Genomic DNA, 23,547 nt, shown 5'->3' with positions numbered 1-23,547 from the left:
GCCCAGATGCCTCCTCGTATCGTCGTAGAATAGAACTAATAGCATCAGCTTCCTCCATTCTAGCTCGAGTGAAAAATATGCTATCGTCTGCGAAGAGTAAGTGTGATACAGTAGGAGCATTATTCGCGACCCTGACACCGTGCAAACTACCACGCTCAACAGCTCTCCTCATCATACTAGACAGAACCTCGGCACACAAGATGAAGAGATAAGGCGACAAAGGGTCACCTTGCCTTAACCCTCTCGAAGGGCGAAACACATTCGTGGGCTGCCCATTTACAAGAACTGAGAAAGACACCGTTGTAACACAAGCCATCACCCGCGAAACCCATCCCCTGTCAAACCCCATCGCGAAAAGCACCCGTTCAAGAAATTTCCATTCTACTCTATCATACGCCTTTGCCATATCGAGTTTTATAGCCATAAAACCCTCCTTGCTTCTCGATAATTTCCATTCTACTCTATCGATAGTTTTATTTTAACCATTTTAGTTATGCGGAACCCCGATTCCTTATACCCCTGCCACCCAACACCGGTCTTTGTAGTCGAACGGTAGATTCTTTTTGTTTCAAATTAGCATCGTAAATAAGCGAGCGCGAGCACGAGCACGAGCACATTACTGTGTTACCAACAAATTCTGAACTTATAAAGTGAGACATAGTTTGGTCGTATAAGCTATAAGCTTTGCCATGAAAGTTGTCGATCCAACAAGCAAACAGATTTAAACAATAACAGTTCAGAATATATTGCAATGACCTGACAGAAATTACAGTCAAGCAGCCCGGCACTCATGCATAAACACCGGGGTTAACACTGTTTATGCAGATAAACATTATTAAACTACTATTAATCAGCGAATATTTTCTGTTACTTCTCAAGTTCGCTTTTCAAACGGTTAAAGTACATGGATACATGGCATTTAGAGTGCTACAGCAATTGGAGTAAGCGTTGATGGGTTCCGTATTTGCCAGTTGTTGTGCATCAAGCCTGGCGTTATATGGCACCTGCACATAAATTATGTCAGTTTTTGGTATAAAGCATGTTCATTCCCTTTATACGGAAACAACTGAGAGGCAACAACCTTGGGCTAACGGAAGCAGCTAACCTGATACAGACCTTCCGAGGCAGGCCTTATTCTGCGCACCTATAAATTTCAAATTAAGCTAAAATCCAATGAAATAAGAATGCAAGCCATATATTTGCACGGACACTGTGCACCAGTCGCATCTAGGTCTCCCATAATATGAATGCTTCCATTTTTGCAGTTGTGAAAATTTTAAAATCTGCGTCGAAAACCAAATCAAATGACAGCTGAAGCTCAAGGAGTGTCCTGGCTCCTGGCTTATCATGCCATAATTAGCTTCTTGTCACAAATACAAAGCACAATTCAGAATGCAATGCTCCTGAGTACCAGTGAAATGCGGATGACATACCCTGGCATACCTCTTTTCCCTTAACCTCGACACCTTCACATAACTAGTACAGCACAATTTGATGACAGGTCTAACAAAAGATAAACAAATAGAGTCCAATTTGTAAACAGAACATCATGTTGACTTTGTCATTAACATGTCAATTCCATTAAGACTGGAGACTGTGGGGTGTACTTAATAAATTAATACACCACTTGATTTCAAGTAATTATGACAGGAACCGCAGAAGTATCAATCTGTAGAAACTAGGAACTCTTCATCACAGGCATCAATTTCTAGCTGATCACTTGAAGTACTAGCGTCAGCAGCAATGACCTGAACTCGTGGTACTCGCGTATGGCTCAGAGCAGCCTGCACAAATAAAAGAGTTCAGTGTACGCTCTAACACCTACATAGCAGTTTCATAGAACAAATTTCTCTTTTAGTCCAATTGACTTCAGTATCTTCCAAAGGATTGGAATTAAATCACCAAAAACCTTTTATAATTTTAACCGTCAAAGATAAGAGAGGGGTAAAATGGCGAGAAAATGAAATGCCTAAATCTGCAGAAGGTGGGTGCATCAGTAGATACTGGATAGGCAAGTGAATACTACTTTGACGCCTGATCTTGCTAAATGCGGCCGCAGTAATCTTCAAGACCTTTACAAAACATTCACATTTTGGTTTCGACCTTGATTTAAAAAACAATGAATTTATTCATTGCAGTATCCTTAATCGACCATTAACGTATTGGTGATATATCATATACAGAGTATCTTGTGAACAAAAATTCATACCAGCTCCACTTTTACTTCCCAATAGCCCTCTCTGTAGAGCAAGTGCCAGTTCCAAGTTCCGACGACAATTCTTCACCTCCTTTGCCCTGTGACATATGCTAAAATCACTCAGTAACTGATGTCTAATACTTTTAGAAAGTTATCCAAAGAAGGAATCAAATAAAGAGAAACTAAAATAAGGGCACACGTAGAAGGGATTAGGCTCGAGATTTGACCCAATTTTCGTACTGTAAAGATCGAAAACTGAAGTTGAAATTGGATGTGTTCTACTGTTTCTAAAACAAACTAGAAATTTAAACAAAAAATCTGCAATTACTGAAATCCTACAAAGAAGAAGATAACACAGCCAAACCATGAAAACCGCTAAGAATATAAACATTGTCAATCAGTTCAGACGTCAACAGGTCAGGGGAACTCAGCATGAACTACTTCAGATAAGATAACAACGTATACATTATACAATAACGCACATAAAATACTCCATTTGTCTTAAGTCATTCGTTTACCTCTTTTATTCCGCCGTTTTACAGAGATGGAAATAGCTGAACTCATTTGGGATTCTTCCTCCGCACTTGCATCTACTATATAGTGTTTTCCCACGTAGAGTCAAACGAGAAATAATGAGCCTAATCAAATCCTTCGTCCTATTTATATTGTTCTCATTTGACTTTCGTTATGCACAAATGTAGACTACGGTAGCTAATATCTTCAAATATATGGAACTGTGTACAACAATATAGCTGTCAAAGTCTAAATAGCGAACATGTAAATAGGATAGAGGGAGTAATGGAGTAGATGATAAAGAAAAATTGAAACCTTTGTCAATGTAATTATGTCAGGGACTGCGGAAGCATGATCACTGACATCGATTTCTGCCTTTCTTGCTGATCTCACTTGAAGAACTAGCGTCAGCAGCAATGACCTGAACTCTCAGGTACTCCCGTGTCACTCAAAGCAACCTGCACAAACACAGGGGTTCAATCCATTAGGCAGAAGCTCCATTACTCTCTAACACCGCAATAGATGTAACGATAGTGTTGGGATTGGTATCACAGTGACAACTGCGATGGATTTGATGCGATATACACAGGGGTTCAGTCAAGTGCTTCAGTAGATAAGTGAGTAATACCTTGATACCTGTACCATAAAGGCATCCAGCAAATTCCCATCAGAACTGACCACAAGACGGTCTATATATAAATCCCAACAGGTCTAAATCAAGGTTTCAGTCACGGTCACGGTATCACCTCAAAGTGCAGCCGCAGCAATTTTCAAGACCTTTACAGATGATTTGCATTTTGGTTTCAACCTTAATTTAAAACATTGAATTTATTCACTGCAATGATTCCTGCACGGTAAAAAACCAAATCAAGTGAGAACAATATAAATAGGATGATATAACAAATATCTTTTGAACAAACTTATGAAACTAATGATTTGCATTTTGGTTTCAACCATTAATGTATTGATGATATAACAAATATCTTTTGAACAAAATTTTTCTTACAAGCTCCAAATTTACTTCCCTATAGGAGGCTAAACCAAGGGCACACATAAGAAGCAGATCACAATCAAGAGTTTGACCAAACCATCGAATTGTAATGTTTGAAAAGGGAAGATGAAATTGGAAGTGTTCTATTGTTTCTAAGAGAATCTACAAATATAAACAAGAATTCCGCAATTACTGAAATCCTGTAGAGAAGACAGCATGAACTACGTGAGTTAAGATAACTACATACCTGATACACTTGCACTGCAATCAACATGTATTGAAACCTTTCCATGATCAGGTCGAGAAGAGAACTAGGTCTACCAAGTTCAGCATGCATTTCGTGATAGATACATTAACAAAGGGGATAAAAATTAAAGAACTTCTGTTTATTCACAACTGTAACAAAGAGAAGTAACACTACCTTCACACTTGCAATAACATCAATTCCACCTATCTTGATTCTAGCCGAACCATTTGCCTATCATAGATTCAGTGACAAAAACAAAGATCAGCTTGTACTCCAATTATATGCAACTAATTAAAGTTTGCCCCCTCCTTCAGTCATTTGTTTACCTTTTTTTATTTTTTGTGACGGGTATTTTAGTTAAAGGTAGCCAAATGATTGAAATGGAGGGAGGGAGGGAGTAGTATTGTACCTGAAAGAAGTTGTAGCCATCATTATTAACATGGTAAACAGAAATACACAATAAATAGTGCGATCATTATTATTTCCTATTAATCTATTATCATATTATACACAATAAGACTATTCTCTACCACATTCTCAATTCATGGACTATACACCAGTTGTACGGTGTGAAAAAGCTCACCTTGATAAGGTTTAGAAGTGTGTTGTTCCCGCTTCGGCTGAAAAAGCTCTAGAAGCCATCAGCTCTGAAATTCAGATAGTCGGCTGCACGAATTTGAAAGAAGTCATTGATAAGGTTTTCAGGAGACTAGATTGACTACATACATCGGGAGACGAGACATACTCAATTTCACCATTTTATATCTCACCTTGTAGGACTTGTAAACTGTAGCATTAGGTTAACATATGTAAATATATGGACAATTCTCAAGCTGTGAACCAAAGCTTTCGATTTGATTTAGCAGGGAAAGATAGGAGCAAGGAAGGCTGGCCCTTGGCAGTATTCCGATGTGGGAAAATTTTGGTCGAGAAATATCAAGAATTCTTTTGGGTCATTCCCTCTAAATTTTGGAATTTGAATTACCTATCTGTGCCGTATTTTGAAGTTTTGCTGATAACCTCATTTATATTCATGCTCTGAGAATGCACGACTTAAAATGATGGCGAGGTAGTAAACAATTCGCCATGCGTAAGACTGGCCTTTCACTCAAATTATGTACTAAAAATGAATCCAAATCAGAAGAAAATTATGACCCTTCTAAGAGTAAGGTAGTTATCAAAAGGACCGTTTTAAGATGGTCGTACTCCTTTTTGTGAACCCAGAACTTAAGACACCTTTCACACACGATTAAAATAGAGGTTACAATATAAAAAGATTGCGAGAGATCTTAAATTAAGACGGTCTTAAGGCTTAAGCAAGACCAAATCTATTCAAATATTTTGTAGCTGTATATGTACAGTGTATAATACAAGTTATCAACCAACGTCGACTATGGTACCCAGTCTTTTGTTTTTCTACGATATACCCCTCCATTTTAGAAATCATCTTATATACCTCTCTACTTGTTTAAGTAGTCTATAATCAAATCGTATAACTCCTTACAGCTTCACATCTTTCTCACATGGATTATCTTATTCATTTGAACTCTTGAATCATCCTCACTATAATTCAATTACTGCAAGTCATTAATATTCTCCCATTTCCCATTGAATATTAGCAAGGGGAACATCCCATGTGTACTTTAGCCAATTAGCCATACTAAACGACTAGAGGGAGAATTGCAAAGAAGAAAAAATTGCAAAGAAGAAAAAATTGTTTTTCTCACATGGATTATGTTTGTTTGTAAATTGCAAAGAAGAAAAAATTCGTTCAACAAAAATTGGAGGGTACAATATACATAAAAAAAGGTGGTTTATATGATTTGACTACCAAAGTCAAATAGCGACAATATAAAGATGAAGTGTGTATTCTTATTTCTTCATATAATTTGTCACTTAACTTAAGATCTCATAAAATAATAATTGGATTCCCGTAATAATGTACGGAGTATAAGATAGAGTGCACACTATTCTCTAATCTCTAGCATATGTGAAGAGATGAGATGTGGTGGATGAGGGGCCAATCCTCCCCATTCGGTTTTTGGCATCTTTCTCTAAGACTCTCGGAACACCACGCAATATTGAGTTTCTGGAGAGAGGTGAGTTTGGGCATCCATTTTGGCATGGATTTCAGTTTGAAGGGTAGCAGCAAGGTTATGTCAAGAAATTGGAGGGAAGTGCAGTACTGTAACCCCTCTGGCAATTCCTCCATCTCTTTTAATCCACTCAAATACAAGTGTTGAAGACTACCAGCAAGGTTATGCCATGATATCCCACCCAACTCCACTTTTGGACAGCTGTATATCCACAAATACTCCAAGGCAGATAGATGATCCAACCATCCTCTTATGCTAACAAGTTCCGGGCAATAGTTGATGCGTAGGGTTCGCACGGAAGACAATAAATAGGTCGGAAACTCATTTACTTCTCCCAACCTCTCCATTCTCTTATCAGACCATATATCTATCTCTGAAAGAAACTGAGAGTACTCGATTGGCATTGATTTGAGCCACTCCAAGTTGTTGATTTCCAGTCTCTTCAATTTGGTACATGACAAGGGACGATGTGCGCACCTCATATCTGCTCTGGAATCATATATTATGAGCTGTTCGAGTTGCGGACATAAAGGGACAAACATCATATTTTCACAATTTCTTATACTGAGAATCTTTAGTAGAGGAAAACAGGGAGATGATTCCCACTCTACTTGTCCTTCTCGGCTGCTCCTACTGTCAGTACTAGAGTTGACCATGTGCGACCCTGATTCTGATCTCCGCCACCACCCTTTTAACTTAGGCAACTCATCAATCTCCAGGAAATCGAGGCAGGGAAAGAAGGATGATCCTACATCCGAGACAAGTGTTTCTGAGTCCGCCACATATTCCATGTTCGGCAAATTCGAAATCTGTAGCGTTTTAAGGTGGGGCAGTTTCCCAATTTGCCAAGGCAGATACAGAAGCTCACTGCAATCTACGATCCGCAAAGTGACAAGATTAGGGAAATCGAACAACGTCGAGTTATCCCCCCTCCCTGGCCATCTCGGTATTGTCTCACCATGATACCCATTCAACTTCAATCTCTTGACATTATGATGAGGCTGCATCTCTTCCAGCAATGCTTGCTCAGACTCCTTGCTTCCATACTCCTCTCCCTCGCTAAAGTTAATTACAATATTTTCTAGGTGTTCCTTACTCCTTAAGTAGCCTCCACCACCTTGTTCTTCCTTCACAAATTTTGCATTTTTAAGTACTGCTAATTCAATCTTCAAATGCCCTTTCAATTTGTTCAGGTGCTTTAGGTCTACCAACCCATAAAACCATTGCTTTGAAGTTGAACTTGGTCGAGCACCAACCACAAATTGGCATAGAGTTTGCAGATTGGTCAACATACCTATGCCTGCCGGCATTGGCACATAACTCAGTGCATCACAGTCAACTATATCTAAGGTGCTTAGATCAACTAGCTTGCTCACATCATCTGGCAGTTGTTTTAAACTCTTACAATTATATAAATTCAAAGTTTGGAGATTAACTAGCTTTGTTATTGACTTGGGAAGAACTTTCAGATCACTATTGTCTGAGAGGTCTAAACTCCTCAAATGCAACAGTTTACCTATTGATTTTGGTAAACTTTTGGCCTTTGAATCTCTCAAATCTAATGACCTTAAGCATGTCCATTTTGGTATTGATTTACTTGCTAGTAATTGGCCCACTATACGCACCACCAAACAATCCTTGATTTGAAGGCACGTACGAATATGAGTATTATTGAAGATATGTTGTGCATAAGAGTCACTCACACTGGAAGTACAAAAATTCATATGGTGTGCAAAAGAGACATGGCGAACTCGTTTACCCACACCGGAAGTATCAAAACTTATCCTACAAATTTCTCCGCCTGCTACTTTTTCAGCAAAATCATGCAAGAGATCATGTATCTTAAACAATACTTTCTTCCCGAATTTATCCTCTAGTAAATCTTGGAAAAAACACCTTTGAAACAATATAAGAAAGTAGTCCTCGCCCAAATTCTCCGAGTTAATGTAGCCTTGTGCCATCCAAAGTTGAATCAACAGTTGCTTACTAATCTGCCAATCCTTGGGAAAGATAGCACAATACGAAAAACAAGCTTTCAAAGAAGGGTTGAGTTGATCATAACTTAACTTCAGTATGCGGGTTATTGTATCATTACTTTCACCAAGAGAGTCTAACCCTTTTTCATGAAATGACAGCCACTTAGACTTGGATTGACCACGCAGAAGACTTCCTACCACTCTAATAGCAAGTGGAACATTGGTGCACTTTTTAACGATTTCTTTGCCAAGTTTAACTAGTTCATCATCTCTTTCTTCTGCTTGAAACGCCATCCTTTCAAACAAATGCCATGAATTGGATTCTGACAAACCTCGCAACTCATGCATTTGATCACCTGCAATCATTTGCGCAGTTGTTTTTGAGCGTGTGGTTACAATTATCCAACTCCCCCTTCCCCCTACCTTCAAAAACCCTTCCAACTTTTGCCATTCATCATAACTTTCAGTCCACACATCATCTAACACGAGCAAATACTTTTTCCCTCCCAGTTGCTCCTTCACTCTATGATGTATGTCCTCCAAAGACATTTTATCAGTAACAGAGAATCCTTTCACCACCTTCGCTAAATGCTCTTTCAAGTCTAACTGTTCTTGATCCTGATCAGCAATGCAAGTCCACCTCTTCAGTGGGAATGCCTCAGTGATTCTAGGATCGTTAAACACAAGTTGCGCAAGAGCGGTTTTTCCCAAACCTCCCATACCCATAATGGAAAGCAAAGAAACATTTGGGTGATGTACATTATGAGAACCCAACAACACACCTACAATTTTCTCCACATCTTCCTCCCTCCCGATGATTACATCAGACAAACAAGAAGAAGTCTCCTCCTTTGTAAATTTCAGAGGCTTATAGTCAACCTTAAAACTAAACTTATCACTCTTAATGGCAATTTTGTTCAACCTGTTGTTAACCCTTTTGACTTTACTTGAAAGTCTGTGAGTAAGAAGCTTAAACCGAAAAAAAAAGGAGATCACCTTGTTGCGTCTGAGTTGATTCTGTTTGGCAAGGGTGAGGAACTCATCTAACACATCATCGGCGTCGTAAACAGCATCTTTGAGCTCTTGAATGTAATTCTTCTCCTGGGAGTTAAGAGAGTCCTGCTTGGCATCAGCATCTTCAAGAACAGCTCTGACGGTTTGGACAGTGTTATGGAGATCATCAAGCTCGGATTTGCAGTTAGAGATGGAGCACACTGACTGCATCAGACCCAAAGTTTGGATAGCAGTAAGTATAGTTTGAACTAAAGACAACGTATTTGATAGCTCCATGATTGTGGGAAAGGAATGATATCTCTGAGTTTTTGTTTTGTTTTTGTGTATGTTTGTAAATGCATGATTTCAGATAAATGGATAAGCAATAATAGAGAGGGCAAGATTTCATAAGCACATACGCGTTTTGTAAAATATGTTGACTTGGTAAAGACTTTTGTCATTGAAATGTCAATGCCAAGTAGGCCAGTAGGACTGGAGTTCGGTTAGATTACACCCACAAGGCCACAACTACAAGGAAGTAATTATTAATTCTACAAAGGTAACAACTGAAAGTTCGAATAATGGAGAACAAGTCTGAAAATGAAAGGAGTAATTTTCGACACCATCATTCATGTGTCAAGTTCATTATTGTACGTTTGGTCGGTTAATGTGCTGTAAAAATATAGCGTTCTCTCAAATAATTGTACTTAATTCATCTCACTTGCAATCCAAACTCTGGGTTGATCATCCGAATAATCTCATTGGCGGAGCCAAGATTTAAGCTTAGGGGGCGAAAAATTTTAGTGGGTGCGAATTGGTAATGATATAAGGTACACTCGAAAAACTTTCGAAAATTTTAACTAAAAATTCCGAAAATTATAATAATGAGTCTGAAACATGAATGATGTCGGAAATTCCTCTTTTCATTTGCAGACCTGTTCACATTATTATGTAAATGTGATTTGGAATAATAAATAATACTCTCTCCGATTCTTCGAAATTGTGTTACCTTTTAAAATTCACAAATTCTTGTTTGTGACGGCACATATCCGTCACTCTTGAGTGACGGATACCATTTTACCTCACAAAGTACCCACTTCTTCTCTCTCTGCAACACTGTTCATGTGGTCCCCTTTTTTCACTAACCCATTTTGTTACCATTTTATCTTACAAAATATCCGCCACAAATGGTAACCCGTCACAAGGGAGACCAATTGTTTAAAATTTGTGAGGACGATTTCAATCAACTGATTTCAGGGTGCGGATAATGGAGATGTGAGATAAGTGGTCTAAAAATAAAGGAGTCCAATTATTTGAGTTCACAAGATGATAAAATCCACACACTTTGGCACAAGATTTCAAACGACAATCATTAAACTTGACTTGCATTTTAGACTCTCAAATCAGTGGGCGTCTCATCTCTTTCCCACCTCTTATTCCACCTTCTCCCTTTACCCTCTTACAATCAATTAAAGATAATATATACTCCCTCCTATTCACTATATTCTTCCCTAATTCCTTATTCGGATTATTCGGGTTTTCTTCCCTATTTCCTTTATTAGGTTGATTTGTGTGGTCCAAATTCAATTGCATGTGGGGTAATGTATTTTGTGTGGTCCAAATTCACTTGCTTATTTCTTGTGCAAAAAGGAAAGGGGAAGAATATAGTGAATAGGAGGGAGTATCGTGTAGGGTTGAATGACAAGTAGATAAGACCAAATATAGTACCCTTTATTCTCCTATTTTTTTCTCATTTGCTTTTTGGAGGTCAAAGTTTTAAATAAGTTGAAAAATAAAAACTATTTATTTAAAAATAAAACATTTACGATTAATATCAATTTTTAAGAAAAAGAAATTCGACAAAAAAAAAAGTACCATATAGATATTGAAAAATACGATCAAATGTACCGCAATAAAGCTCTCTTTAAGAAAATAGGAGAATAGAGGGAATATATTCTAACCGGTTATTAAACGAGAAAGTAGAAAAGAGTAGGTGGATAACAATTCTCCTTGTTCTAATGTTTTATACATTCAATTTGATTTTGCCCATCAATTTTGAAATCAATTTAAAATATGATTGAAACTAGGGTATATGATTACAGATACTTAATAATGATCAGAAGGATATAAGATTATTAAGATACTCCGTATCAAGTAAAGAATATGACTAATTGACTATACCAGTACGACAGTACCACCACAATCACGGAAACGAGGTAAAACCGTAAAATGAAATGAGTGGAGCAAAATTGTAAAAAATGTACCAAGATGAGAGAAATAAATAAGACAAAACAATATAATAAGATAAGGGTAAAAGAATTACCACAGTAATTAAAATCTTGACTTGATCTCAGTTGGATTTACTTCTTCTCTACAAATGAATATTTTTACTGCTCTTTCCTTCTTCTTGTCTCCCTGCGTTTAAATTTGTTTTTTTGGGTGTGAACCATCATCTGGTTTATTTGGTTTTTGGGCGTGAATCATTTGGTTTAGTCCGTATTTGAGTCGGGTGTATGTGTAAATTTCCATCTCCATTGCTCCTTGTACACCTGAGTTTGCGTTTATCTTTGATTAAGTTACAAACTTGTTTAGCCGGGTCTATTGTAAAACAAGCTAGTTATTGAAACTATTTACTCACTCTTATTCTAGATAATATTTCCTATTCAATGGTAACACGAGAATTAAGGAAACCCGAATTAAATAAGCTAAAGTATTGTGGTGGGATGAGGTAAATGGAAAGAGAATGTATTGTGGGGTATTATTGTGGGTGAAGTGATTAAAATAAGTAATGTTGTAAGATAAGGTGATTAAAATAAGTATTGTTGTGGGGTGAGATGATTAAAATAAGTATTAATTAAATTTTACTAAATAAGGAAAGAAAAAAAAAGTATTGTGAATAGATAAAAAGAGGAAAGGAAGAATATTATTATTTAGAATAAGAGGCAGTATGATTTATGAGACTAGATAATTGTATGTTTAACACAAACACAATAATCACATGTTTATTTATACGATAAAATATGACCATTTTACCATTTTAAATAATCACAAGATAATTTTATCTTTTCCGTCTTTATTATTAAATCCCGTCTTATGTTGAGATCGTCTCAAAACAGAGCTACTCTTTTTTGTATAACCGTGTTACAATTAGATTAAATGTTCTCTAGTTACTTCATTTTTTTTTTGTGTGTGTTCGAGCTTGTATTTCTTATCTTCCCTAACAAAAAATTATTTTAACCATTTTAATTATGCGGAACCCGATTCCTTATACCCCTGTCACCCAACACCGGTCTTTGTAATCGAACGGTAGATTCTTTCTGTTTCAAATTAGCATCGTAAATAAGCGAGCACGAGCACATTACTGTGTTACCAACAAATTCTGAACTTATAAAGTGAGACATAGTTTGGTCGTATAATTTATAAGCTTCGCCATGAAAGTTGTCGATCCAACAAGCAAACAGATTTAAACAATAACACTTCAGAATATATTGCAAATCAACGACATGATAGAAATTACAGTCAAGCAGCCCGGCACTCATGCATAAACACCGGGGTTAACAGTTAACATTATTAAAATACTATTAATCGGCGAATATTTTCTGTTGCTTCTCATGTTCACCTGGTTTTTCAAATGGTTAAAGTTCATGGATACATGGCATTTAGAGTGCTACAACAATTGGAGTAAGCGTTGATGGGTTCCGTATTTGCTAGTTCTTGTGCATCAAGTCTGGCATTATAGGGCACCTGCACATAAATTAAGTCAGTTTTTGGTATAAAGCATGTTCATTCCCTTTATACGGAAACAACTGACAGGCAACAGCCTTGGGCTAACGGAAGCAGCTAACCTGATACAGACCTTCCGAGGCACGCCTTATTCCGCGCAAACGCAGACATAGCTACACACAAACGAGAAACAACCTTACAACTATATTACACACCATCCATACCCCCTTTTGGCTCCCTTTACACCAAAAACATAATATTTCTACTTGTCTAGTATTTCAAAAAGAGTTGCCTGAACAACACAAAAGCACAATTCAGAATGCAATGCAGATCATATACCCTGGCATACCTCTTTTCCCTTAACCTCGACACCTTCACATAACTAGTACAGTACAATTTGATAACCATAGGTCCATAACACCACCGGTCTAACAAAAGTTAAACAAATAGAGTCCAATTTCTAAACACAAACACTCAAATTAAAACCATTCTATAAAGTACTATCCTCTACCCCAGTACCACTATACCAGACTTTAAATTCTGAGATGTGCCGGATGAGGGGCCAGTCCTCCCCATTCGGTTGTTGGCATCTTTCCATTAGACTCTCGGAACAAAACCAAAATTCAATTTTTTGGAGAGAGGTGAGTTTGGGCATCCATTTTGGCAGGTATTTCAGTTTGGGACAATTCATAATGTAAAGAGATTTGAGAGAAGTGCAGTACTGTATCCCCTCTGGCATTTCTTCCATCTCTTCAAATCCAAACAAACGCAAGTGTAGAAGGGTAGCAGCAAGGTTATGCCATGACATTCCACCCAACTCCACTTCTGGACATTCTGATATACGCAAATACTCCAAGGCAGAAAGATGCTCCAACCATCCTCCCACGCTCTTAAGTTTGGGGCAATTTCTGATGCAGAGGCTTCGCAGGGAAGACAACAAACAAGACGGAAACTCATTCACTTCTCCCAAGCTCTCATCTTCCACTATATCTAGCTCTACAATAAACTGAGAGTACTCAACTGGCATTGATTTGAGCCACTCCAAGTTGCTGATTTCCAGTTTACACGATTTGGGATGTGACGACGGATGATGGCGAGGTGTGCTCCTCATACCACTCCAGAACAGCTTTCCCCTAGAGTCATATATATCGAGATGTTCGAGTACCGGATATAAAGGAGCAAACAATATTTTTTCGCAATGTTTTATAGTCAGATAATTCAGCCGAGGAAAAGAGGGAGATGATACCCACTCTACACGGACTTCTGGGCAGCTCCCACTGCCATTAAGCTTGACCAGGAGGGACCCTAAATCTGATCTACGCCACCACCCCTTTAACTTAGGCAACGTATCAATCTCAAGGAAATCGAGGCAGGGAAAGAAGGATGATCCTTCACCCGAGACAAGTGTTTCTGAGTCGGCCACATACTCCATATTCAACAATTTAGAAATTTTAAGCGTTTTAAGGTGCGGAAGTTTCCCAATCTGCCAAGGCAGATAGAGCAAATCACTGCAATCTTCGATCTTCAAAGTGACAAGATTAGGGAAATCAAACAACGCCGAGTTATCCCCCCTCCGTGGCCATCTCGGTATTGTCTCACCATGATACCCATTCAACTCCAATGCCTTGATATCATGATGAGGCTGCATCTCTTCCAGTAGCTCTTGCTCAGACTCCTTGCTTCCATACTCCTCTCCCCGTCTAAAGTTAATAACAAGCGTCTCTAGGTGTTCCTTACCCCTTAAATAGGCTCCCCCGCCATGTTCTTCCTTCACAAATTTTGCATTCTTAAGTACTGCAATTTGAATACTCAAACTCCCTTTTAATTTATTCAGATGACATAGGTCTTTCAGCCCACGAAAACATTGCTCTGAAGTTGAACTTGCTCGAGCACCAACCACAAATTGGCATAGAGTTTGCAGACAGGTCAACATACCTATGCCTGCCGGCATACAACTCAGCGCATCACATCGAGCTACATTTAAGGTGCTTAGATCAACTAGCTTGCTCACATCATCTGGCAATTGTTTTAAATGGTAGCAAAAACGTAAATTCAAAGTTTGAAGATTAACTAGCTTTGTTATTGATCTGGGAAGAACTTTTAGATTTCTATTAAATGAGAGGTCTAAACTCCTCAGATGCAACAATTGACCTATTGATTTTGGTAGACTTTTGGCCTCTGAATAGCTCCAATCTAATGACCTTAAGCATGTCCATTTTGGTATTGATTTAATTTCTAGTAATTGGTCCATTCTGCCCTTAATTTGAAGACATGTACGAACATGAGTATTATTGAATATGTGATGTGCATGAGGGTAGCTCATAAGAGAGAGATGACGAACTCTTTTACTCACATTAGAAGTATCAAAACTAAACCTACAAATTTCTTCACCGGCTATTTTTTCAGCAGTATCATGCAAAAGATCATGTATTTTAAACGAGTCAATCCCCTCAAATTCATCCTCGAGTAAATCTTGGAAAAAACACCTTTGGAGCAATATTAGAAAGTACTCCTCTCCTAAATTCTCCGTGTTAATGTAGCCTTGTGCCATCCAAAGTTGAACCAACATTTGCTTACTAATCTTCCAATCCTTAGGAAAGAGAGCACAATACACGAAACACGCCTTCAGGGAAGGGTTAAGTTGATCATAACTTAACTTCAATATGCGGGTCATGGTATCATTAGTTTCACTAAGATAGTCTAAACCTTTGTCGTGAAATGATAGCCACTTAGACTTGGATTGACCACGCAAAAGACTTCCAACTACTCTAATAGCAAGCGGAACATTGGCGCACTTTTTAACAATCTCTTTGCCAAGTTCAACTAATTCAGCCTCTCTTTCCTCTGATTGAAACGCCATCCTTTCAAACAAATGCCAGGAATCCGGTTCTGACAAACCTCGCAACTCATGTATTTGATTACCTCCAATCATTTGGGCAGTTGTTTTTGAGCGCGTGGTTACAATTATCCAACTTCCCCTTCCCCCCCACCTTCAAAAACCCTTCAAACTGCTGCCATTGATCATAACACTCAGTCCACACATCATCTAACACGAGCAAATATTTTTTCCCTTCCAATTGCCCCTTAACTTTATGATGTAACTCCTCCAAAGATGATTTATCATCAATGGATGGTCCTTTTACCACCTTCCCTAAAAACATTTTCAAGCTCCACCGTTGTACATCCTGATCAGCAATGCAAGTCCACCTCTTCAATTCGAATGCCTCACTAATCCTAGGATCGTTATAAACAAGTTGGGCAAGAGCGGTTTTTCCTAAACCTCCCATCCCCATAATGGCAAGAAAAGAAACATTTTGCTGATCAACATTATTGGAACCCAATAACAAAGCTGTAATCTTCTCCACATCTTCCTCCCTCCCAATGATTTGATCACATAAAAAAGAAGAAGTCTCCTCCTTTGTAAATTTCAGAGGCTTAAAGTCAACCTTAAAACTAAACTTATCACTCTTAGTGGCAATTTTGTTCAACTTGTCGTTAACCATTTTGACTTTACTTGAAAGTCTGTGAGTAAGAAGCTTAAATCGAAAAAAATAGGATTTCACCTTGTTGCCTTTGAGTTGATTCTGCTTGGCAAGGGTAAGGAACTCATCTAACACATCATCGGCATCGTAAACAGCATCTTTGAGCTCTTGAATGTAATTCTTCTCCTGGCTGCTGAGCAAGTCCTGCTTGGCATCAGCATCCTCAAGAACAGCTCTGACAGTTTCGACGGTGTTCTGGAGATCATCAAGCTCGGATTTGCAATTAGAAATGGAGCACACAGACTGTAAGTGACCCAAAGTTTGGATAGCAGCAAGGATAGTTTGAACTAAGGACAACGCTGTTGAAACGTCCATGATTGTGGGACTTGAATAATATCTCAAGAGTTTTTTTTTTTTTTTTTTTTTTTTTTTTATGTTTTTTAAATTTGTTGTAAATGCAAGATTTCAGAAAAATAGATAATGCAGAAAGTGTGAGGAGTACAAAATTGAATTAAGTAGCCACATGCCCACATGTAAACAGAACATCATGTTGACTTTGTCATTAACATGTCAATTCCATTAGGACTGGAGACTGTGGGGTGTAGTTTTAATTAATAAATTAATATTTGATTATCAAATTAAATTAGAAGAATTCGGGATGGAAGTTTGGTAATTAGCCTATTACTAGTATATTCACAAATAGTGGATTTTGACCAATGTACTGTCAAAATATGTCTACCAAATATATGAAAATAGTAGATTGATAGCGGAATCTACTAATTTCACTTATGTTTTTACGAAATAGGGCCGGTATCAAGTTCGGAAAGCAACGATTTTTTTTGCCAAACCGAAGATCTCATGAAGACGATTAATTTGGAAAATAGTTGTCACTTTGCGAACTCATGACCAAGAGATGTGCAGTCAAAGTTTACTAGACGATAAAGAAAATCTGAAACCTTTGTCAATGTAATTATACAGGAACGGCAGTCGGCAGAAGTATCAATATGTAGAAACTAGAAACTCTTCATCACTGGCATCAATTTCTAGTTGATCACTTGAAGAACTAGCGTCAGCAGCAATGACCTGAACTCGTGGCACTCGCGTATGGCTCAGAGCAGCCTGCACAAACAAAAGAGTTCAGTGTACGCTCTAACCCCTACATAGCAGTTTCATAGAACAAATTTCTTTTTTAGTCCAATTAACTTCAATATCTTCCAAAGGATTGGAATTAAATCACCTTAAAACCTTCTACATTTTAACCCTTCTATACCAAGCCCTTAAACATGGTGAAACTAATAGAAGGCTTTGTCAATGATAAGAGAGGGGTAAAGTGGCGAGAAAATGAAATGCCGAAATCTGCAGAAGGTGGGTGCATCAATAGATAGGCAAGTGAATACTACCTTGACGCCTGCATCTAAGGCATCCAGCATATTCCCATCTGAACTGACCACAACGCAGTCTATATATAGATCCCAACAGGTCTTCCAACCCATAAAAACATTGCTTTGAAGCTGATCTTGTTCGCCCACCCACCACAAATTGGCATAGAGTGTGCAGAGAGCTCCACATACTTATGCCCTCCGGCATACAACTCAGCGCATCACAGTTGTCTACATTTAAGGTGCTTAGATCAACTAGCTTGCTCACATCATCTGGCACTTGTTTTAAACTAGTGCAATATTGTAAATCCAAAGTTTGTAGAACTTCTAGATTGGTATTGTATGAGAGGTCTAAACTCTTCAAATGTAGCACTTGACCTATTGATTTTGGTAAACTTTTGGCCCTTGAATAACCCAAATCCAATGATCTTAAACATGACCATTTCGGTATTGATTTACCTGGTCGTAATTGGCCAATTGCACCTATAATTTGTAGACATGTACGAACATGAGTATTATTGAAGATGTGATGTGATTGAGGCCTGCTCTCAAAAGAAAGATGGCGAACTCGTTTACCCACATTAGAAGTATCAATACTAAACCTACAAATCTCTTCTCCCGCTACTTTTTCAGCAATATCATGCAAGAGATCAATGAGCAATTTCTAAGAAAGTACAACCGAGAAATAAAGGATCTGAAATGGATAAGAAGTGAGGTAGCAATTGATTTGAGGTTGCGGATGATGCCATAATGGAGATGTCAGATAAGTGGTCTCTATAGATAATAGAGTTTATGAGTCAATTATATCCTTCATAAAGTCCAGACACTTCAGGGTTAAAAAACTGTGTCCTCTCAATTCTAACCAATATACTCCGAAATCTATCTTCGATAATCAATTTACGGATATGATATTTTTCAACGTTATGCCTATTTCGAAAAACAACTCTTATTTTAACGTAGTTGCTCTTTCACGGACTTTTTGCCATTTGTTTTCCATACCTTACCCTTCCCCCAAAAAACAAAAAAAGAGCACACTCTCTAATTCTCTCCCTCACAAAATTAATCTTCCTCACAAAATTAATCAAATTCGTCAGATTAATCTACTATGGACGCTAATACTCATGTCAATCAAGTAATAATTCTAATTTATTTACTTCATTAACGATGTTATATTAAATTAGGTGGGTGAAATTAGTTATACTAATGAAATTAGGGTTTACAGAAATTAGGATTACAGCAAGCATCCTTCAATATAATAGTTGCCTTGCTCACACTGTAGTACGAGTGGACGACATGCATACAAACCTTTATGATTAAGCAATCTATATAAACATGATACACCTCATCAACCACCTTGCTAGATGCGTGACAATTGAAATCAGAGTAGGTCGTCAAGACCGGCCGGTGGCACAAGGAAGGCGACGGTGAGGGTGGTGCATGGTGGCTGACGAGTGATGTTAGCCGGTGGTGTTTGGATGATGAAACAAAAGAGTAAATGAAGGAATTAAAATAAAAGGGATATAATGGTCATTTATGTTCATGAAAGACTAAAACTCGTCCATGAATGAGCACCACCCTATTTTAAAATCAAAACTCTAATTAATTTTCCAATGAAACCGGGGAAATCAATGACCAGAACAAAAACAAGACAGTTTCAAAGGACAATGAGTAAATTTGACTTGCATTTTAGACTCGAAATGCGCGTCTGATTCTATGTTTCATACATTCAATTAGATTTTATCCATCAAATATTCGATCAATTTTGAAATTTGATTGAAAATAATGTAATTAGGGATAGTGAATTGATTAGTTGGAATGTTGGATCAATTTTCCAATCTATACCAGTTCCAAGATCATAAAAATGAGGTAAAGCAGCAAAACGAAATGAGAGGGATATAGTAGTCAAATAAACTACTGGAATGAGAGAAATGTATACCGCAAAACAACAAATCAGATAAGTTACCAAAATAAAATTGTAATTTATTTTCACAACACGAAACTCTGCTACTTCCTTTCCCCAGAAATCTACATTTACTGCCCTTGAGCTCAACTCCTTTGAAATTCTAAGCAATACACCCTCAAATCTATCATATTTATACATTACGATTTACAGATCATCGTCTTTCTTCAATGTTATACTTATTTCGGAAATCAATACTAACTTGCAATATTTACAATGAAACCAGTGAAATCAATTATCAGAACAAAAACAGGCATACATTCAATTAGATATTATCGATCAATTTTGAAATTTGATTGAAACTATGTGAATAGAGATATAGTGAATTGATTAGATGGATTAATTTTCCAATCAATTTTTTTTCCCTAAAATTATGTATCTATTTCCCAATCAATTTTACTCAAATTCAAACAAATGAGTGGGACGGAGGGAGTAATATAGTATTACTGCGATCACAGAAATTAGTTAAAATCATAGAAGGAGACGAGAGGGGTAAAATCATACAACGAGAGAAATGCGTACTGCGAGTGCGAACAATTAAAACTAGAGAGGGATAAAAGAATTACCTCAGTAATTAAAATCTGGAGTTAAATCTTGATTTGATCTGATTTTGGATTGACTACTCTTCTCTTTATCAATTACCCATTTGCTTTTTAGTCTAATCACTTCCATTTTAATCGCATATCATAATTCATACCATTGGGTTTCCTTGCAACGAGGTATAAAAAGTCTTTGAGATGTTCTCTCGTGTACTCTTGAATTTTTTCGTTTTTTAATATCCCTTGTTTTTCACAAAAAAAACTTTGACAGACAATAATTCTCTGTTACCATTTCAGAAAGCGGTAATTTTATTTTTTCAAACCAATTATCTCGTCAAAGTCTTGAATTTGAAAAAAAAAATCACCGCTTTTTGAACTCGTAACCGGTAGCTATGGTTGGTCAAAACTTTTTTAACGAATAAACTTTGACGACCACAATTTACGAGTTGAGACGTCAGTGAATTCTTTTTCAAACTGAACGGTTAATTTGAAAAAAAAAATTATCGTATGCTGACCTTGTAGACAAGAGTTATTGACGGTCAAATTTTTTTTTTTTGCAAGAAAAGAGGATACATCTTAGAAAACGAAAAAGTTTATGGGTACACGAAAAAATAACCCTAATTCTTTCATAAATTACAAATTTTTGTGTAGTAGCCTCCATTTAATCGCTAAAATTACTTCATCTATCCCGGTCATTTATTTACCTTATCTATTAAGAATCTTTTAATGGGTAATTTGATCTACAACATCTACAAGGTCACAAGTCTACCCTACATTTTTGTTTTAAGGTGTACCCTCCTTTTGAAAATGATGAAGTTTTGAGTGGCCACAACTCTCGACCACTAGTTCGGAAAGCAATGATTTATTTGTCAAAAACAAAAATCTCGTAAAGATCAATTTATTGCAAAATCGATCTCGGTGTCAAGCGGTGTAGCTTCGTTGAAGCAATTGTAACAGCTCTACGATATAACCCTCTCTTCTGCTACTGGTGGACTGTCAACAGAAAGGCCGATAGTCGTAGGTCGAGACTATTTAATCTCGGGGGTACCAATGAATAATGAACAAAACACACCTGATAAGTGCATAATTTACATACTTTTACTCCTTAGATTAGCTCCATTTTATATGTATTATGCACTACCTTTAGTGTTTATGAGCTAATATTTGCTTTCTAATTTCATTTGTATGTTCTCTCATGTTTTGTAGGAAAATGAGCTAAAATGAGCCCAATTCTACTCAAGTACAAATACTAGAAGCATGAGCTAAGCTAAAGAAGAGATGATGGACCAACATGGAAGATGTTCATGGACTTGCATGGATAAAATGATGGATTAATTTGAAAAATTACAAATGCAAAGTCAATTCCTTAATTCACAAGTCAACAAATGCCTAGGATGCTAAAGTCACATAGAGATCCTTTCTGAGATGCCAAACATTGCATTCAACCGGGTGATTGAAGGAGCATTAAGGCTTTACTTAGGATTCCTTGAGCATTAAACCAAGAATTGAAGAGAAAATTAAGAGTGTGCTTAGGATGCCATTTTGGATTCATCTAGAAATTTTACTCTCTTATTTCCTATATAAGGGGTGTTAATCACACCCCTTTACACACCATATTTTCTAAACACTTTTACATAGAAATTCTCTCTAAATTTAGTACTCCCTCCATTCAACTCCACTTTACATGTTTGCTTTATCACGTTTGCCAACACGACTTTTACGCGGTAAATATCTTTAACTACGTATTTGCAAAAATTATAAAAGTTAGATATTTTTAATGTACTCTTAAAGACAAATCAAATAAGATCTCACATGAATATATTTTAACTTATGTATCGAGAGAAAATTGAAGTTGAATGTCCGCTTGTGAATAGTGTGCAAAAGATAAACATACAAAGTGGAGTTGAATGGAGGGAGTAGTTAGTTTAGGTTAGCTCTTAGTTTAGTTTAGTTTATATTTACTTTATGTTATTTACATTTCCTATTTACATTTCAAGTTATAAAACTGTTCCGGGTGTAATTCCAGAGCAGATATTTGTTACCACTCGTAGCTCGTAGAATGATGTCCTAGCTTGAATTCTCCTTACGGTCTCCTGAAACGATGAACAAACTGAGGGCTCGGCTTTGGCCGAGCGTACTCACTCCGACGCTCAAGTCAGTAAACTTAGAGAGAAGTTGTCGTAACTTGGCCAAGAGTATATTGTAGAGAGATAGGGAAGATATTACCAGATGAACAGTGGTTATTAGGTTAATTTGTGGATCCTTTCCTCAATGAAGGTTGAGGAGTATTTATAGACTTTTACCTTTTGTCACGTAGTGGCCAAGTGGCCAAGTGGCTAGCAGGTGAAAAGACCGTTTCACCCTCGGCCGATGGACCCATGACAGGCCGACCGAGGGGTCTTGGATATGAGTACGCGGATATGTGTCCCGGCTGGCTAGTTGTCTGGCCGAGACCCAGGTGACAGGCCGATGGGCTCCATCGGCTAGACTGTCTAAGTCGTTGACTTTGCTGTGGATACCCTTGACCTTGCTCAATATGTTGACTTGGTCAGCGGTGCAGAATATGCCCCATCAATTTGCCCCCAGCGTAGTCTATGCCGTGGTATGGGCTCCGATGTATGTTGAGCGTATATTCTGCGTAAGTGTTTTTGCAAAATTTACGTATCGGCTTCTTCCGATGCATCGGCGTGGTTCTTGTTAGGCCGTACCATATCCCCCTCCACATGGATGCGTAAAGGGTATCCGATGTGGGAAAGAATGTGACGCCGGCCGAGACCGGGACCGTGAGAGTGCTTGTTATTTTTGATTGCCCCATGCCGGTGCTTGCTGGCTTGGTCGATCATGTGGCCGGCGGAGAGCAGGTACCTAGGAATTTGTTGAGGGAGAGGAACAGGCGAAGAGATGTGAATGGGCGTGTTGAATACGCTTGGTCACTGTAGCATTGATTGATATTTAACTGTTGCAACGATTGACATTCCGTGGTTGCATGTCTGACACGTGTCTGTTCGCTGATTGGTTGACGCTTCATGGGCTGTGCCCTGATTGGTCCTTCTTTGTGGGCTTTTCCCTATAAATAGGGCAGTTATTCCGTGATTTTGGCCACCAAATTCATTTTCTCAAATTTTTCTCCAAGATCTTCATCTCTCTAAACTTTCAAGGGCTTTCATTTCTTCTAATCTTCAGAGTTTTTGATCCTGCCAGTGTATTTCTTCAAGGTAATCAAATAAATTTTCTTTACTTTGTTAGTAATTGTTGCGAACATGTCTTCTGTTGATGCTGGACCTAGTAAACCTGCGTCGGGGGGCCCTAGGTCTCCTTCTCCTGAAGTTGATCCTCAAATTTTGGAGGAATGGGAGGACGACGATTCCTGTGGTGATTTTGGTGATGATTTCGGTGATGAAGTGGAAAGGCCTCGTCCTAATGAAGGGAGGCAGTACGTTATGGATCATGG

The 23,547-nt window shown here is 37.8% G+C and overlaps 1 protein-coding gene across 1 annotated transcript in view; it reads right to left on the bottom strand.

Moving 5' to 3' along the window:
* The window catches only part of LOC141612539 (uncharacterized), a 55,769-nt gene extending 35,489 nt beyond the window's left edge, over positions 1-20,280 (bottom strand). Inside the window, exons 1-8 of the mRNA XM_074431354.1 lie at positions 20,124-20,280; positions 17,619-18,080; positions 13,238-17,337; positions 13,076-13,164; positions 12,859-12,909; positions 12,666-12,757; positions 4,532-9,371; positions 4,123-4,357 (exon numbers count right to left, since the gene is read on the bottom strand). Coding sequence (XP_074287455.1) covers positions 5,930-9,371; positions 12,666-12,757; positions 12,859-12,909; positions 13,076-13,164; positions 13,238-15,668 — 6,105 coding nt within the window. The 5' untranslated portion in view covers positions 15,669-17,337; positions 17,619-18,080; positions 20,124-20,280 and the 3' untranslated portion in view covers positions 4,123-4,357; positions 4,532-5,929. The remainder of the gene's footprint in view (positions 1-4,122; positions 4,358-4,531; positions 9,372-12,665; positions 12,758-12,858; positions 12,910-13,075; positions 13,165-13,237; positions 17,338-17,618; positions 18,081-20,123) is intronic.
* Between the last annotated feature and the right edge of the window lie 3,267 nt (positions 20,281-23,547).

This window comes from Silene latifolia, chromosome 11 (assembly GCF_048544455.1).
Source record: "Silene latifolia isolate original U9 population chromosome 11, ASM4854445v1, whole genome shotgun sequence".
Classification (NCBI taxonomy): domain Eukaryota; kingdom Viridiplantae; phylum Streptophyta; class Magnoliopsida; order Caryophyllales; family Caryophyllaceae; genus Silene; species Silene latifolia.
The sequence above is the reverse complement of the archived record's forward strand: the minus strand, read 5'-3'. Positions and strand labels throughout refer to the sequence as shown.